At 39.6% G+C, this 18,630-nt stretch overlaps 1 protein-coding gene across 1 annotated transcript in view; it reads left to right on the top strand.

Moving 5' to 3' along the window:
- LOC128473690 (uncharacterized) overlaps window positions 1-18,630 on the top strand; it is a 140,821-nt gene that overhangs the window by 76,274 nt on the left and 45,917 nt on the right. Inside the window, exons 20-24 of the mRNA XM_053455944.1 lie at window positions 273-474; window positions 3,299-3,477; window positions 8,265-8,430; window positions 10,884-11,045; window positions 13,481-13,644. Coding sequence (XP_053311919.1) covers window positions 273-474; window positions 3,299-3,477; window positions 8,265-8,430; window positions 10,884-11,045; window positions 13,481-13,644 — 873 coding nt within the window. The remainder of the gene's footprint in view (window positions 1-272; window positions 475-3,298; window positions 3,478-8,264; window positions 8,431-10,883; window positions 11,046-13,480; window positions 13,645-18,630) is intronic.

Genomic DNA, 18,630 nt, shown 5'->3' with positions numbered 1-18,630 from the left:
TTCAGATCATGTGGGACTTTAATGTACACAGGTCTATTGATTGTTTTAATGTTTTCACATAAGCTACAAACTAACCTTTCATTAAATAAGTGTGAAGAAGGCTTTTCTCAACATATTTGTACTTGCATACTGCTTTACAGGCCAGATTTAAATAACTTTTTTTTATAGTATGTCCAATACTGATGTGTCTGGTTTGTGCACAACCAGCAGAAGCAGCACGTGAGCTAAATATTGAAATTACAGTAAAAACTGTTGTGTTTATTTATCTTTAGGTTTCTGGGCGAATTGTGAATTCTGGAAGAAAAGATGTCCCTCAATTCGTGGCTTTTCCAGAACCCACCAGTTCAGCAAGAAATCCAGAGTTCAATTTCCATTGTACACTAAATCCTGAGAATAAAATGCTCAATGCTGCCACCTCAATACTTTTTCAAGTATCAACAATGGATTCCAGTTCTAGAAATGTAGCTTTAATTGGTAAGACAAATTTTTCCCATCACAATATTGCACAATCATCGTAGCTGTTTTATCAAAGCTACTTTCAAATTCCAAGTTAATACTCTCAAACAGTCCCCATTTTCAGGAGACAATCATGATTTTCATGCACTGTTCTAGGTAGTTGCCCAGGGATCTGTAAAATCATTGAAGATCAGCGCTGTTGTTGCCACAAAGCCTTTCAACGCTATCCAGCAGAGTGCGGCAGGTGGCTCATTGGGAAGAGTGGGCCGGTGGCAATGCTGCTGGAACAACTCACATACATACTGCCCAATGCTGCCTATGGCCCTGACCACTCCTCTTGCTACACTACCCAACACAGATGTCCCGATTAGGACACTTGAAATTTAAGAGTATGTAATCCTTATCTACATGGGGAAGTCTTCTTGGTGTCGCAAGATGCGTGTTCCCGTCAGGAAGACAGTGTTGGAGGCATGTCTTTGAAGGGGCAGGCGCCAGATACAAAAATCCAGAACGTCTAGGGAAAGGTACCGTTGTGTGGTCCTGTGTATCCTATCTGGCGTACTGATTCCCGAATGAAACACTTTGACTGCCGGCTTGTTTTTTACTTCTGTGCCTAGTGATTTTGTACCTTACTATCCTGATCTGTGTACCATACCTGGCTTGCCTGACTAACTGCTTAGTGTACATAACCCAGCTCTGTCTGACCATCTCTTCTGTATTCCTACCTGGCATCATGTATTACCTTCTCAGGAGCTCTACCTGCAGTTGTACCTATTCTGGAGGTATCCCAGATATTTATACTGTGATTTACCTAATACTCAGTGCCTATACCTGAACCTCCACACTGTTGGAATCATCAAAGTCCCTGTTCTGTTATCTTGGGGCTCAACCCATTGCTAGGTGTTTCAGGGTGAATTACTTCCCTGGTGTTTTCCTAGGTGATGGCAGATGTGAAACTCGGGTTGCTTTCTTTCAGGCATAGGCAAAGTGTCAGCACCAGGACATTGGTGTACATGCTTGTTGAACTGTACCCCAAAGTACCCTAAGTTTGGCAAGTTTTATCTAATATATGTTTCACATACAGAAACAACAGGAGTTATCAAGCCTTATGGGACTTTCATACAAAGTTCCTGAAAAATAGTGGGCAGAGAGGGCTGGCACTTTCTGGCTGGTAGGGGCGCAGCTAAAGCCAAGTGGCCCCATTGTGCCTTTCTTCCCATGCTCACTGGCACACATATTTCCATACACACTGTTACTCTTACACACGCATACACACTCAAGTTAACACATTCACGCTAACACACACATACAGTATACTCTCACATTAACATAGACTCATACTAACGCACATACTCTTACACAGACTTACACATACTGTGACACTGTAAGCCCCAACGGTGGAGAGCAGGGTGGGCCAATGCTCCATCCCCCCTTCCAGTGGAAAATCCATGCCAGCTTTTTTTTCCATAGACTAGAGGTCTGCAAGTTACAGTCCAGGATTCCTATGAGGCCTGCATCAGGCATATGTGCTGGGCATTAAAACCCCCTGGGGCCTGACAATCAGAGTGACTGTTGTGGGGAGAGGAAGTTCCCCTGTGCTCCCAGGGCAAGCAGAGGCCCTGAAGAAGACTATCCCTTAGCCAAGTGTGGCTACGCCTGCCTTGACCTTTGTGTGTGTGTTGTCTGGGGTAGGTTTTCGAGAGCCTGGCTTAGCTGGGTCTGGCAGGGAGGTCAAGTTTGTGAGTGTTTCGGATGGCCAGTCTGGGCCAGCAAAGTATAGCTAGAGAAATCCTATTGGGAGCTAGGTTTTTCTTTTATGATTTTGTTTTGGGGTGTTTCATTTGTGCACTTGAAAATAAATCACTCCGTTTTTGCAAGTTGGTGTTCCTGAGCCTTATTGCCTTAGAGGACTGTGCTCAATATCCCTAAAAGTGACATTTATGACCCTCATGCTACAGGGTTTATCACAATGCACATTCATGTTAACACACACATGCACACTCACACTAATATACTGTACGTTAGCTAACACACTTACGCATACTCACACTAACATACACACTCCCTCTAACACACACACACACACATATATTCATATACACACATATTAACACTCACTCGAACATTTAAACATGCTTACCTTTTAATAGATAGTTTCTAATACATAAGTCTGGATTGCGAACTAGCAGAAAAAGCCAAGTTTCTGTATTAATGGATACTTATTAAATCTTCAGTCTACATCTGTATAGTATATTGGAAAGACAGAGTCGGATGCTGCTCTACCTAGTCTGCTGAATTTAACACTTTTGTAACTAAATTCAATATTAGGAACATAAACAGAAATAAATCTTTGATTGTGTAAAATTTTGCCTTATTGCTATTTTTTGAAGGTTACACTTAATTGTCACGTGACACAAAACAAATCACTGATAGTTTCTCCCCTTACAAACAAAAAAAGCTTCTTTAAAGTTTCAGTTGTATTTATGTGTTTAAGTCTTTGGAGGTAAGAATTACATTTAGTGTATTTGCTTTGCATACTAGAGTTAGAGCAATTTATGTTTTGTCTAAGTGAAACAGTGCCTATAAGTAATCGTGTATGTCAGTTTCACGCCTATGATGTGTTTTAAACAATGTCAATATTATTTTCAAGCTAACAATAGTTAGCTAATAGTTAGCTAACAACTGCCAAAAGTGGCAGTCATTATATTTTGATGATGTTAATACTTTGGTGTTTTACAAATTGAATGCATTGTTTAATGTTGTGTATAGTGTAAAAGTGTGTTTGCACATCCATCAACTAGAAAATGTAAAGTAGTTAATTATGCTTCTTTATTCTTATTAGGAAACTGTATTTTCCGTGCATTTAATGAAGAGGGAAAGCTTAACGTTGGTGGCTTTCAACTTAAATTGAGAACTGGCTTGCCATCCAAGCAACAGGATTCACTTGTAGCTTCGGATTTGCATCAATACCCAGCTTTTCCTTGCTGCTCCCTTTTAATTCGACTTCTGCCAAATTCAGAGGTGGGTTACATTTCAGTGATTATACTAATATTTGTCCTTTTTATGTGAACTTTTAGGTTAATTGATGACAAGTCACAAAGTCTGTATTTTTAGCCCCAATATCCTACTAGCGGGCATTGTGTTTTTAGTTGTATTCGCAGCGTGGGGAGAGGGCAAAATCAATGGAAGTTCCACACACTATTGCCTCTGCACCACTTTCCTTCATCAGATATCTGTCTACTTCTCAAGTTTTCCCTCATTCCTTGATTACTTTACGCCTATGCAACCTCTTACAAAACCTTTTATTTATTTATTTTTTCATAAATGTGTGGCCGTGTCTGTAATCTTTTTGTCTACAGGTGGCTAGAACATGCACCATTCCCTGTCTACATCATGGTCATTGTTCAATTAGGCATAAAAGATACTGTGTATAGTTACATATAGTTGACATTAATATATTTCCTATTCTCTATATGGTAAATTTGAAAATTAGACAAAATAATGAAACAAAACAGATGAGGGCTATTCAATGTGGCCACTTTTCTCACCATGTTGCTCCAGAATGGATCCTAGAAATTGCACTCTTAGAAATATTTAATATTTGTTACATGCCTGTGTCCATGCGGCTAAATCATGTTGGATCCTGTTGAATTAGTCCTGTACATGTAGGATTATTGTAATGAAAAAGCTGTAAAGAAAGTTGTTTATAGTGTCCATGATTTAGATTTCTCATTTCAGATAAATGTATTTCAACCTCTTAGGTTTCCCAGAGGCTGGAAACTGCCCATGTAAAGATGAAAGCTTTATTTATATATTTAATTTATGCAAAGTTAGTCTTATGTTAACAGGGTACCATTTATGTATTTAATAATGTTTACACTGGGATACAGTTGTGTTGCTGGTCCACCTCAATTATTTAATCTCTTGTGTTATATACCTCCACCTTTTTGATTATATGAGTGAGATATAGAAGGGTCAGGGCATGTTTCCAATGCATTGTCATCTAGATGCTCGGTTTAGGGTTGAACACAGTGGTAATTCATTTGTGCCATTCCCATGCTAGCCCGCTAGACAGCCTAAGCATGAAAGACCAAGGAACATTAAAGGAACATATTAGCCCTTCAGGGTGTTTTAAACAGAAACACAAGCCACAACGAGACCGAAGATAAATCAGTTTTTATTTGAAAATAGCTGTCATATTAAACAAACCACATCAGCGTTCTTATGGTAGAATATGAAATGTGTATTTTTAAATACTAATGGGAAGTACTGTATATAAGACTAGATTTAAGGAAATTTAGAGATATACTACTGTCTTGGAGAGCTGACAGAGGACTATTGTGAACGTAAAAGTATGTATTTTCTCACAGAGCAGATGCGGTGCTTACAAATACATGTGGATTCTAAAAAATCTAAGAAATAAATTTTAATTCTGGTAATGATAGTCATTGGCATATTTAGGTCAAAGCACTGGAGCAAATCTCTGTGTTCATCTGATAAGTGCTCATGCATGTAGTATAGTGTCACAAATGCAAACTACTAGAAAAGCAAATGCATGCCCTCTGTCTCAGAACAAGATCAGCTTCAGGCCACTGGTATCACTGGTAAGACATTGCAGGAAGGGTAGATCACATTCAAATTGTAGCATAGCAATTGCTGTAGAATCTTTAGTAGAGTACAAAAGACTCTTGCCCCTGGAAAGAAAAGTTCTTTGTAAGCTTCAGCATTCAGACTCATTGTTAAAGTCTATGCTTTAATTTCTCTTCAAACATAGATGGGGCTGATTATAAAAAGTAAAGGGTAGTGCAATCACAACTGTATCATGTGGAATGGTTCAGCCTGGAATACTGAATACAACATCAGATAGGTCTTCAATTGAAACATCATTCAGGCTTAACCCCTTAACGTTCACACAAAAATGGTCAGGTGACGACCTGTGACGTGTCTGGCATGTCATTTCATTTTGCCACTCGCAAGATGGCGGCACATCCTTTAAAAAAAATAACAAAGTTGGAAAAGTTCACCACAGAACTCTAGGTCTACTTGCAGGTTGAATACAGGTACTGCATTCAACCATGCAAGTCAATGGAGCCCAGCTTTCTAATCACAATATGATTAGTAAAATATTTTTTAAAAATTACATCTAAACACAAGCACCACAAAAGTGTTAAAACAGCCTCCATCCCAAAGGGTACAAAAAGTAAAAAAAACAGCCTGGTCCTTAAGGGGTTAAACAAGCTATGATTAGCATATTCGGCTGCATCCCCAGAAAATCTGGTTAAGGTTTCCAAGTGGGTGCATGTGCCCTATTAATCTAACAGGTCCTGCTTTTTAAGTACCGTATTTGCTCGATTATAAGACGAGGTTTTTTTCAGAGCAAATGCTCTGAAAAATACCCCTCGTCTTATAATCGGGGTCGTCTTCTAATCAGACCTCAAATAGAGGTCTGATTAGGAGACTAAGATCCAGATCCCCCGCACCGCTGCAGGGGACCTGGATCCTCCTGTCGTCGCCCCCCCTCCCAATTTAACGCCCCCCCACACACACACACTTACCGGTGCTTCCGGAGGTGAAGTTGGCAGCGGGGGTTTGTATGCGTCCGTCGCAAATACCTTCCCCGACTGTCAGAGATCAGATTTCCCCGCACCGGTGCGGGGAACTCTGATCTCTGACAGCCGGGGAAGGTATTTGCGACGGACGCATACAAACCCCCGCTGCCAACTCCACCTCCTTCCGGCTGCCGCGAAATGAGACGTCAACCCGCTGCCCCGGCAATACAGCAGGAAATTGGAAGCACCGGTAAGTAAGTAAGTAAGTGTGTGTGTGTGTGTGTGTGTGTGTGTGTGTGTGTGTAGGGCATTTCTGGAATGCCTTATACCCCTATATGCCACTCTGGCACTTAGGGGGTTAAAAGGCATATTATGGGGCAGAGTGGCATATAGGGAGGTATAAGGCATTTCAGGAGGCAGAGTGGCGTCAAGGGGGCATTTAATAGTGCACTCTGCCTCCTGAAATGCCTTATACCTCCCTATATGCCACTCTGCCCCATAATATGCCTTTTAACCCCCTAAATGCCAGAGTGGTATATAGGGGTATAAGGCATTTCTGGAGGCAGAGTGCTCTATATAATGCCTTTTAACTCCCTTAATGCCACTCTGCCTCCTGGAATGCCTTATACCTCCCTATATGCCACTCTGCCCCATAATATGCATTTTAACCCCCTAAATGCCAGAATGGGATATAGGGGTATAAGGCATTTCTGGAGGCAGAGTGGCACATAGGGGGTCAAAAGGCATACCATGGGGCACAGTGGCATATAGAGGGTTAAAAGGCATATCATGGGCCACAGTGCCATATTGGTGTGGCAAGCCTGGGGGCAGATGTGCGTAACTGGGGGACAGGTTGGAAAATACAAGAAATAAAAACAAAAAAAAATATTTTTCTCAATCATAGCTTTTATTAAAAAAAATAGTTTACATGAATTAACATTTACTGGTAAAACTTTTTTCCTTTAGGGTCGTCTTATATTCAGGCTTTTTCTTTTTTTCCTAAGTTAATATTCAGATTTTGGGGGGTCGTCTTATAATCAGGGTCGTCTTATAATCGAGCAAATACGGTATTAGCAAAGGCAAACGCCACAGGAAACAATTAAGGAGAGGGTTCAAATGGCTACCTACAGCAAAAGAAAAAGGTAATTCTATGACTAAGTACATTTAGACAAAACAGGTATTTTGTTGTATTGTACATGGATTGAGAGCACCACTGGTTGGTTGGAGAGTCTTTCAAATGAAATAGTTATTCGCTAACAAGGTGTCTGCGCTGTTTTCATTGGAATTTTTTTTTCTTTTAAGTTTGCGCAAACTGTGTGTACTTAAAAGTTGATACCGGAGAGCTTAAGGCCAGGACTTGTTAAAAGTTTGATACTGATATGTAAATTAAAGGGATCAAATTTGTCTAAGTTAAATGAAGAGTATAATGTTTAGAAAAGTGTGGGCAAATTATGGAGTTTAGTTTTTTATATGGGAAGTCAGCAAAATTAACTACCCTCCCAGTACTCTTTGTGTTCTAGCCAAAGAGTGGTGTGCAAGGCATCATTAATGTTAAAGTATAATTTATTATGCAGACACCATGACCCCATGTATCAATTAAGATTAATTTGACGTGATCTGACCATGTAATGTTTGCTATGGAACAAAATATTACATATTGTAACATAACATGGTCTGTGAACAAATATAAATTCTAAAATATAAAATTACCTGATAGTAAAATCCTTCTGTTTAGGGTAGAGAAATCTCAGTACATGAAAAAGTGACCTAGCAGCTAGTGACCTAGTGTGCATAAACTGAGCATATAAGATTATGTATTTTATTCTGTTTCTTTCTAGGTTGTCTGCAGAAATCATTTGCAGATGAATTGAAAAAATAATTTTCACATTTCCACTTACCTTTTTTGTGTTTTAGTGCTAACATATATTGAAAAATTTCAGGATGAACTAGATGGTTATACAACTGTAGCAAATCATTTACAATCCAAAAGTCAGGTTGTTGCTACCTTACTCTGTATTTTAAACTTGATTATATTTTCCTTTTAATGATGTCCTTTGTTGTGCCATTAAAATAGCTGAAGTTGAAGTCTTTATCATAATTGCTTGATGAACAATATAAACAGGCGTCCACGCAAACTATTGTAGTCATCATTATGCTGATTTATTGTTTCTGATCCAGTAAAACATATGTCATTGCACACAAATATCCCTTCTCCGGCTATTGATTCTGATTTACTCTATATGCACACTCATTTTGTAGCGCCACAAGCCTGTGCCAAAATATTCATTGGGATACTACTTCACAGATGAAGCTAAACCAACAAGGTTTGAATGGGAGATAATGAGCACATTTCAAAAGGATGCCAACTTTCCAAAACTTGTAAAAGACATGGCAGGATGCATAATGGAAAAAGAGCAGAGCCAAGGTATGACATGCACTTGGGTAATAGGTGTACATTTTTTAGTCATGTGAATCACATAATTGAAGACCAGGTACTCCACAACATTTATTTGCCAATCTAGCAACACCAGACTGCTTTTCATAAACATAACATAACTACTACTCATGATGATGGTCACACCCTGGACCTTATTTTTTCTAGCATATGCTCTCTCACTAACTTCACTAATGCCCCTTTCCCCCTATCTGGCCACCACTTCCTTTCCTGCTCTCTAATCTTGTCTCCTACTCACTCCCCTGCACCCCATCTTCGACTAACCAGAGACCTCAGCTCTATTAACCTTCAGAAGTTCTCAACCAATTTACTGCCTCTCCTCTCTCCTATCTAAAACATGTCATGCCCTAACAACGCTACCTTTCTCTATAACTAAACTCTCACATCTGCTCTTGAGGATGTAGCCCCAGTTACTACCCGCTCTTCACGACATTCAAGTTTCCAACCTTGGCACACAACTATAACATGACACCTACTAGGTTGTTCCCGCACTGCTGAGCGTAGTTGGCGAAAGTCTCATTCCATGGCTGACTTTCTGCACTACAAATTTATGCTACGTTCTTACTACTCTGCTCTCAACCTTGCTAAAGAAACCTACTTCACCTCCCTCATTTCAAAATCCTGACTCTTACTTTCAAAGGCCTTCACAACAGTTCCCCTACCTACATTTCCTCACTCATCTCTAAATACACTCCTCAATGGTCTCTCCACTCATCCAGTGATCTCCTTCTATCATCTCTTTTGATTTCTAGCTCTCATGCATGCTTACAAAATTTCTTAAGGGCTGCCCCTATCCCCTGGAATGCCCTCCCCCAGCCTAGCCGTGCTTCCCCCTGCCTTTATTCGTTAAAAAAATCTTTCAAGACCCACTTCTGTAAGGACGCTTACAACATTGCACACTAACACCCTCCCATATTTCTCATTCCTCCCATATTAGCTCACCTTCCCCAGTCCCTCTCCTGCAACACTTTCACTAGTGTGGCTGGTCCATCCCTAACAATGGCACTTTTACCTTTTACCTATTGTGTAATACACCCCAAATCCCTCTAGATTGTAAACTCGTTTGAGCAGGGCCCTCCTCACCTGTTGTCTCTGTAAGTCAAATTGTTATGTTACATACTACTTGTTATGTCCTGTCCACCCATTGTACAGCGCTACGGAATTTGATAGTGCTATATAAAACAATAAATAATAATAATAACACACAAACAGTATACAATACTGTTAGGGACATAACATGTTCTTTGTTGGTAACTAACACCAATCATAGTAGTCTGATTGCAGTGGTTTAATACTGGTAAGGTTTACAAAAGCTTTTTCCTGCTGGCAAAATAAAAAAATATCGAAATGAGCTGTTAAAGGTGTCTTTTGAAAGTGTGTTTTCAGCAGTGGTTTGAGGGAGTCTTCTTTTTTGTAGAATGACTGGAAAGAAATGACTTAGATGTCATTTTATTTGGACCACTGTTTCACCTGTGCTAACCTCAGACATATAGACAGGTAGTTTAGCCTATATGGCAATACCCTTAACTTAATACCTCGTCATCTTTATGACAATTCGTATGAATATGTCTGTCACAGCAACAGTTCATAGAATAATTATTGACATTAAACCTCAACAGTCATCCAATGTCTTTTGTGAAGAAGACCTCCAGCTATATTAATATAGAAGCTAGTAAATTGTGTCCAGACTGGTGTTTGTGCTTGAAACAAAAAACAAACATCTGCGCACATGTGTAATAACCAAATACCACATAGTTTGAAAGCAGTAGGGGTCCTTTAGCCCAAACATAAAAGCCATTAATGTGCTGATTGATGTGCCCTCTTTTCAGGGCCGGCCGAAGACTTAACGCCACCTGGGGCGAAGTTTAAAATGCCGCCCCCCCCCGCCGACCCCGGTACTTACCTTTAAACAGTCCTGCGGCGAGTCTTGACGTCACTTCCGGCGCTCTGCATTACAAGCCGGCACCGAGACCGAACAAGGAGACTCGCCGCAGAGGAGAGACAGAGAGGGGCGCCTAGCGGGTAAGCGAAAACCACTCGGTGCCCCTCTCTCTCTCCTCCGCTTCAAACAAAAAACAAAAAAAAGCGCTTGGGGCGGCAAAGTGCCGCCCCTTCTAAAGTGCCGCCTGGGGCAATTGCCCCAGTCGGCTCCATTGTAGGGCCGGCCCTGCCTCTTTTGCCCCAAACCATAGGCTAGGCAGATGGGGGTAATAAAATGAATGTTATAAGCATGAAGGGGCCAAAGTTTGTAAACTTCTATGTGGGGAAGTAATATTGGTCTGTCCTATGAAAAGCCAATACCTTTTACAAACACATTTGAATTTTTTTTTTTTTTGGTTTAATGTTTTACAAGACTATATTAATGTATGAATGCCCCTTGATTAATGAAAAGGTTTGGGAATTAATATTTATGTCTTTGTCAGCACAAGAGAATCAATTGCAAGACTTGCTTGAGAAAAGATTTGGTGGACAAAAATCATCTTTGCTTCAGCCATCCTTGAATTACATCAGTGTACACCATGCAGTACAGTATAGACAGGAGATTGGAATACGCTTACGGATCAGACAAGCATTTGGACTTGCAGGTAAGATGTATTTGTAAGTAGAGAACAGAGGAGGGCCAATGCTTGCCCTTGGTTGAATGTCAAGGAAGAGGGCTGGCAAAGTTTAGTCCCTTGGGGAAGCCAACTTAAGTGACCCAGTAATAAAACACCTCAATGCATTTGGCAGGTGATGTGTTCAATGCACGCTATATAGATCTGTCTAAAATGCATTTTATGAAAGGTAATGATTAGAAAGCCCATAAAAAAACACAGAAAGGATCCAGTGATTGTGTATATGTTGCCTAGGGGGGTTGCCTAGGGAATGTCATATTTGTATTGTCCGTAGGGTACCTAGCAATGTGTGCTTAGAAGCTTTTTGTTACTTGAAACGGAAGGGCATGAAAACTTACATGAAATATTGCATGGTTGTTCCATGGTTCCTGCTTTCCCCTGTGCAATTTACCTACAGTAAATCCAATGTGTGCTTAAGTTGATTGTCACCTTTCCAAGCCAGACTTTGGGCATTTTTGACACATTTTGCTGTTTTGACAACTATACATGCCTTGTGCAGGAATGTTTGACGCTGTTTGCAACATAAATAAACAGTTACCATATGTCAGACATTTGAGACATATGTTCCTTACAACCATAGCAATAACTAAAAGATATAAAAGTCTGTGTCACTCCAGATTCAAGAATTCTAGGTGGCTACATGAAACATGCAAAAAAAAAGGTAGTGGCTAAGAATCAGATAAGCCCAGGAGGCATCACCCACCCTTGGTAGTCCTCCCCTGAGAAGTGCCCAAGAACGTAACAAGGAAGGAGCCTTTTGGACTGTTGAGATGTCAGCCCTAAGAGATTAGTATGATGTACACCTGTAGGTGAAGGTGCTTGATTAAAATGGCTGTAATGCAACAGTGAAAAAAGCAGCTGAGAAGATCCAGAAGAATTATCGGTGGATCTCAGACTTGTCAAAAATCAAGTCATTTTTATTGGAACTGTTTAAATCACGTTCAAGGGCTAAAAATGTGCAGCTGTCCATTTTATTGCATATGATTATCTTGTAAGTAACCACTAAGTTCCCTGCTTTCTTTCATTTGATACCACAACAAATACATTGATTGGATTTACTGCTGTCCTCTAACACATACAGTAATAAAATAAGCATTACTAGTGAGAAATGGCATGAAATGGTATTGATGGAATAAAAGGTACTTTTACAAAATTTAAAATTTATATTTGTAATTCTTTAAATAAAAAAAAATGTGGAATTAATTCTTAATTCCACATTTAACACCCTTCTCTGACCTCCCTCACCTTCCAAGTTCTTTGCTCAAGAACTCACCACTTACTTTAAAGACAAAATTGACACCATAAAGGATAACATCCTCCCCTATGGTGTTACTCATATGGTACCTGAACCCCTTCAGTCCAGTCACCCCTACTGAAGTTTCTCAGGTCCTCTCGTCCTCCCACCTCACCACCTGCCCCCTCGACCCTGTAGCCTCACATCTCTCATATCTGACCTTTCACCCTCTCTTCTAACTCGCCTCACCCACTGGAAGTGCATCATGGATGGCAATCCATTACCTAAAGCTCAACATCTCAAAGAGCTTATGGTTATCCCGCTATCTACTCTGTACACAATTCTTAGCATCTCTATCACTGTTGACAACTCCACTAACCACTCCCTTCCATCCCTCACATCTAATCCCCCACCAAATTCTGTCTACTTCACCTCAAAAATATTTCCTGAATTCGCCCATTTGTCACACAAGAAACAATCCATATCCTGTCTGGATTATTGCAACACCCTACTAACTGGTGTCCCCCTCTCCCACCTTTCACCAATACAATCCATACTCAACACAGCAGCTCAATCTTCCTCTGTCACCGTCCCTCATCCGCTGCTCCACTATGCCAATCCGCATTTGCTTGCCATACCCTCCAGAATGAAATTCAAACTTGTGACCCTGACCTACAGAGCCCATAACAACTCAGCACCCCCCTACATCTCTACTGTCTTATGCAAATACACATCTGACCACCCTCTTTGCTCCTCTCATGATTTGCATCTCTATTCTACCTCTTCCCACTTTCGTATTCAAGATTTCACACGTGCTGTACCCTTTCTCTGGACCTCCATACAAAATTTCCTCCTAACACTCAACCTGACTCAATCAACTCATCCCTATCCAAGTAGTCCTCTCCTACTGTCTAGTCTATTCAACCACTGGCTAGATTGTAAGCTTGCAGGAGCAGGGCCCTCTTTTCCTTTTGTACCAGTTTCTTATTGCGTGGAATTTTAAGTTATTTTATGTGACTGATTGTAACAGCACTATGGAATCTGCAGGTGCTATGTAACTAAATGTAATATACAATGGAATTCCCGTATAGCCTAGAGAATGTGATCTCTTAGTTGTATTCATCTATTTTGGTTTTTCATCCATAAAATATTTTGTTTTATATCTCAACAGTTGAAGGCCTTTACACAAATGCCTTTGCTAGGATCATGAAGGGAGCACAAAGTATTCATCTGCCAGAGTTACCTCAGCGATGGGGAGGAGAGGAAAAGGTTTTGACGCAAAAACATGACTTTGCAAGTTTACAAAAATCTCCAAGGTGGACAGATAATTCAGTGGTAAGACATTTTTATAGCGTATTTCATATGTTGTTTAAGAAAGATAATAACTCATCCATACAACTTTAAAGTGACCCCCAGTGTCCCAAGCAACCACCTGAATATTCAATGCACAAAATCAAAAGCTTTCTGTGCACGGGGGAAAAGCTACTTCCAATAAGGTTTGCACAGTCAACTCTGGGGCTAACCAGCAGTAAATATATCACAGCATATAGCTGGAAGGGCAGGCACAGATGCATATAGAGGATTCTTTAGAATCTGATATGTGGAAAAATCCGGTGTGACAGGAGCAAATGCACAGGAAAATGCTGGACATACACAAGAAGACACATAGAGGTTCAGGGAAGTGCATGCATACAGGAAAGCAGGAGAATGATAAATAAACATAGACAGATGGAAAGATAGAATAAGTACAGGGATAGAAATGCATGGGTAAATTCACATGGGGAACAGTGAAAAATGGAAAACAGAAAAACTGACATGGGATTAGTAGAGGAACTTGGTCGCACAGACATGGGAAGGGATACCCATAAGAGGTATTGCAATATGATATATTAACTTGGGAAGCTACTATTGCCCATAACTTGTAAAAAATATGGCTTGCCTGCTGATTTTGTCTTGTGGTGTTCCAACTTTTGCTTGTCACAAACGCAAGAGTGTTCTTCTTTTAAAATCCGTTTCACTTGGCACACAGCAATGTTTCATTCACTATTCACTAGTAGCTAAGTGGTCAATTAAGTTAGGTTTTAACTAACTTGACTGCAGTTGCATCTTCACATGCTAACATGAAGTGAACAGAGGATGCAATGCATCCTATAATAACTTGAAGGTGCTGGTATGCGGGTACAAGTATGCACTCCTGTGTTATTACCAGCAATTACAAATTGTATTAACAATCTCCAAAGATAACGATATATCCAAACAGGCATTATTTCAAGGGGCAACAGTGCCGTTTTATTCCACACTACAGCTGATTAAATTATTTGGATGGCCAAGTAGTGCATTTATTGAAGTGCATTGGAATTACCTTTAATAAATGTTACCACTTTTGGGATTTCTTCCTACCCGTGTACTGAGGCACCAGCAGTTCAAACAAACACAATAAAAATAAAACAGGTTATGGTTATTGGTAGCATGTATTAAACACACATTGCACCAGAACATTAACTATTACCTATCCATCGTTATGTTTTTTCATACTCGAGAAGTCAAGTGCCAAAAGAAATCCCTGTGAACCGTTGCAGCAGCATTAGTATAATTTTGCACTGTATACAGATTTACATACTGAATATTTGCACTCAGTGCCACAAACTGAATGAAAATTAGCTTAACAGTCAGCTGGGAATTATAAAATTGGCTCATTTTTATCTAGGCGCTGTAGCCTCATACTGTTATGATAATTAACACAGTCTTGGACTGGACTAAGATTTAATGTTTAGAATAATAGAAATGTCTATGCTTGTGTTTTTATGGGACTAAAATGGAATACAACTGTAGCTCACTGAAAGTTTATACAATATGTATATGATCAGCATCAGGCTGGCTTTTTCTGTACCAATAAGTTTTTGTTTCTGATCCATTATTTGATTGAGTTCTTTGAACACCCCACCTTGTAATCCCTTGTGTATTTTTGTCCATGGCATTTGGTACAAATTAATAGCACATAACAGAACAGCGCTCTATCTTCATGATTAGGCTCTAGTTTTTGGGGGGGATCTAGCCAATGAAGCCACATTCAGGCTGACTACTCCTTAAAATGAATTTACATAGAGAGAAATATCAATTTCCAATTTATAGCTGGATGACCTCTGAATAGCATGCGCACGGCAACTAGAAAGAACGTTCCTCCATGATGTTTATAAATGTTGGTACAGTCAGGAGGTGCCTTTGTATTGTAGATTTTTAATACAATTTAAGCTAAGGTACTTGATTATAGTTGATAGTAAGGAACATGTTTATTATTCAAAACATATAACGGTAATGTTCACATAAATTGTGTGACCTATTGAGACAGTAGTCAATAGAGGTGAGGCAACCAAGTTTTGTGGCTGTGCAATATTCTATATTTTTCAATCTTTTGTGAATTTATGAAGATCTTTGTTTTTAGTTTGGCAGACAATCTACCTCATATTTGACATATTATATTTATTAAAAATCTTTTTAGAAATTTGATTATATTTGAAATGTGTATATTTTTGCATTGAACTGGAAGAGATGCACTTTTGGTAAAGCTGAAGCTGGGACATCCTTCTTAAAATCCCTATTGCAGACACCTGACTACCCTCACTGATGATACAACTATAACTTCTAAGGAATATGAGAGTGCATAAAAAAGCACAAAAACATAATTTCACTGTGATAATATTACTGTATTCTCATTTTTTTTTTTTTTACTATATTGTTGAATGTGAATGTACAAAGCATATTACTCATTTTTACACTAGTGTTATGCTCTGTAAAGTATAATACTCTGTAATTTCTCAAGAGTGTTTTCTTCCTTTATTTTGTGATCCTGACTTCAATTGTGGATGAATAAACCAACAACATCATATACTAAAATGAATGAAAAGAGTATAGTGAGTTCAATAAACATATTTTGCTAATATCCCTTAAGGAATATTAATTACATTTGCATAAGTAAAATGGCATGCTCAGTAAATATATAACCAGAGCAATGGTTTTAGATATGATAATGCTGTTTACTCAAAACATAATTGAAAGTGTCTGGACACTCAGTATATACCGTCACACTCAAATAGGGACCTATAGTTATCTCATATGTCATAAGCAGGTTGAAGCCAGCCACACTTTGTCATTTGCAACGCAACATATTAATTTTCTCTAATTGGAGAGAGGTCACATATATTGAAGGTCTATCATATTAAACCTGGGAAAAGTCCATGGTAAGTGGTGAAATTATGTTTAGGAAGCTGTGTTCAAAATAAATGTAAAGAAAAAAAGTGAGGCATATACAGTAATTGCCTTGTTCATAAAAAGTGCAATAAAAATCATGTTATAAATTAAGATTGATAATTAGTTGTAAAATTATTTCCTGCAACACTTGGTTCTACTGGCAAAATTATAAATATAAAACATATATCACCTTGTGTCACATATAATGCAATACTATCCCAGGAGCAGAACTGGACCGAGACAGGAACCAACTACATCCAAGCCATAGGAGAGGTTGGAGCAGCACCCGGAAAGCAAATGCCAGCAGCCAAAACGAGTAACTGGATCAAGGTCGCAGGAGAAGCTGGGTCAGAACCGCGGAGCAGAAGCGTCAAAACCGAATCATGAACTGCAATCAAGGTCTCGGGACAAGCCGGATCAAAGCACCAAAAATAATATAACAGGAAAAATGCAGAACAACACACGGCCGAAATACAGAAATGGAGAAGGAATTCTTAAACACCTGGCTTCCAGGTTCATTTTAGGTCGCTGGAAGGCAGGGAGATATAAATATGAGTTCAGTGACATCATTTGCGTGGGCACCATCTCTGTGTGTGCACGCACCACGTTGAGCGGTCACTTGAATGCAAACAGTACACCCTCATCGACGACCCTCCAAATAGACAGAAGAGTAATCCACCTGGTCGAGTAGGAAATTGAGAGTGATAAGTGTGATTTAAACAAGGAGGATGGACATCAGATGCCGACACCCAGGACCGTTCTTTAGGACCATAGCCATATCTTGTATCCATCTACAGCTACCGTGCTCACTGGTCCGGGACGAGAAGATACCTTGATTAAACGGTTGAAGATAAATAGTTTAAGGAGAGACACATGAAACATCTTGGGAATACAAAGACATTTGGGTAAGAAGATCTCATAAGTATCTGGATATACGAAAAACCCAATAAATCTAGGAGTGAGTTTTATATAGGGTACTTGTAAGTGGTGTCGCGTAGACATCCAGACTCTGTCACCAGGAGGGAAAGATGCGGCTGGCATCCGCTTGCAGTCCAACTGAACCTTCTGTCTTTGAGATGTTGTAACTAATGCAGCATGGATCGTAGTCCTTGAGCAGTGCAGATGATGCAAGAGGTCATTCAAAGCAGCAATCCTGGAGTGGATAAATTCATCAGGAAGGGTGATGGGATGATAAAAAGTGAAGAAATAGATAACATGGGTAGTTTGTAGAGTTGTTCTTGGGAAATTCTGCTAGAGGTAACAATTTAGCCCAATTATCTTGAAGCTCAAAACGTATTCATCCAGTGTATGATTTCCTCGTTCAGCTGCTTCATTAGTTTGTGGGTATATCCTAGAGTACATACTGGTCATCCTCTGTGACCCAAGAGTAAAAGTCAAGGACCCACGTTTTTGTATTACCATCAAGAATACGTACCCACTTCCTCTCGTTTCAGAGTTATTCAACACGCTATGGGGATCCCAGGTATTCAATAGATAAGATCTGCGGGGAGCATACAACCTTAAACGTATATGGGCGGGAGGCGAATAAAAGACAGCATTCAACACATTTTCTGGGTATTACAAATGCCCTTCAGACTTTGTAACAAACCTGCTATCTTCCAGGTTTTTGAATGATTTCTTTAGTAATTTTACAAACTTTGTCTCTATCAGCAACATTTTGATCAATTCATTAGGAGCATGTAAAGAAGATGTAACCAAAGTGACTTCTAAAGCTATGTAACCAGCAGCTTAGGTTTTGAAATGGACTATGAAAAGCTAAAGACCATGCTGCAATGGCCCCAACTCTTGGGTCTGAAACTTCTTTTACAGAGCAGAAAGGAACTACAATGTAGACAATCAAGAGCTGCTTGTAGTTGTTTTGGCCCAGAACAAATGGAGACTTTTATTAGAAGGATGCCTGATATCAGTCACAATACTTCCTAACCATAAGAACGTCCAATACATCAGCGATGCCAAATGACTTCATCCTCGTCAGGCTTGGCACAAATTCTTTTTGTCTAGATTCAATTACATCATTTCATATTGTCCAGGTTCCAAAAATACCAAGGTTGA

Source organism: Spea bombifrons, chromosome 2 (genome assembly GCF_027358695.1).
Source record: "Spea bombifrons isolate aSpeBom1 chromosome 2, aSpeBom1.2.pri, whole genome shotgun sequence".
Classification (NCBI taxonomy): domain Eukaryota; kingdom Metazoa; phylum Chordata; class Amphibia; order Anura; family Pelobatidae; genus Spea; species Spea bombifrons.
Note: the sequence above shows the minus strand (reverse complement) of the source record. Positions and strands in the feature narration are given on the sequence as shown.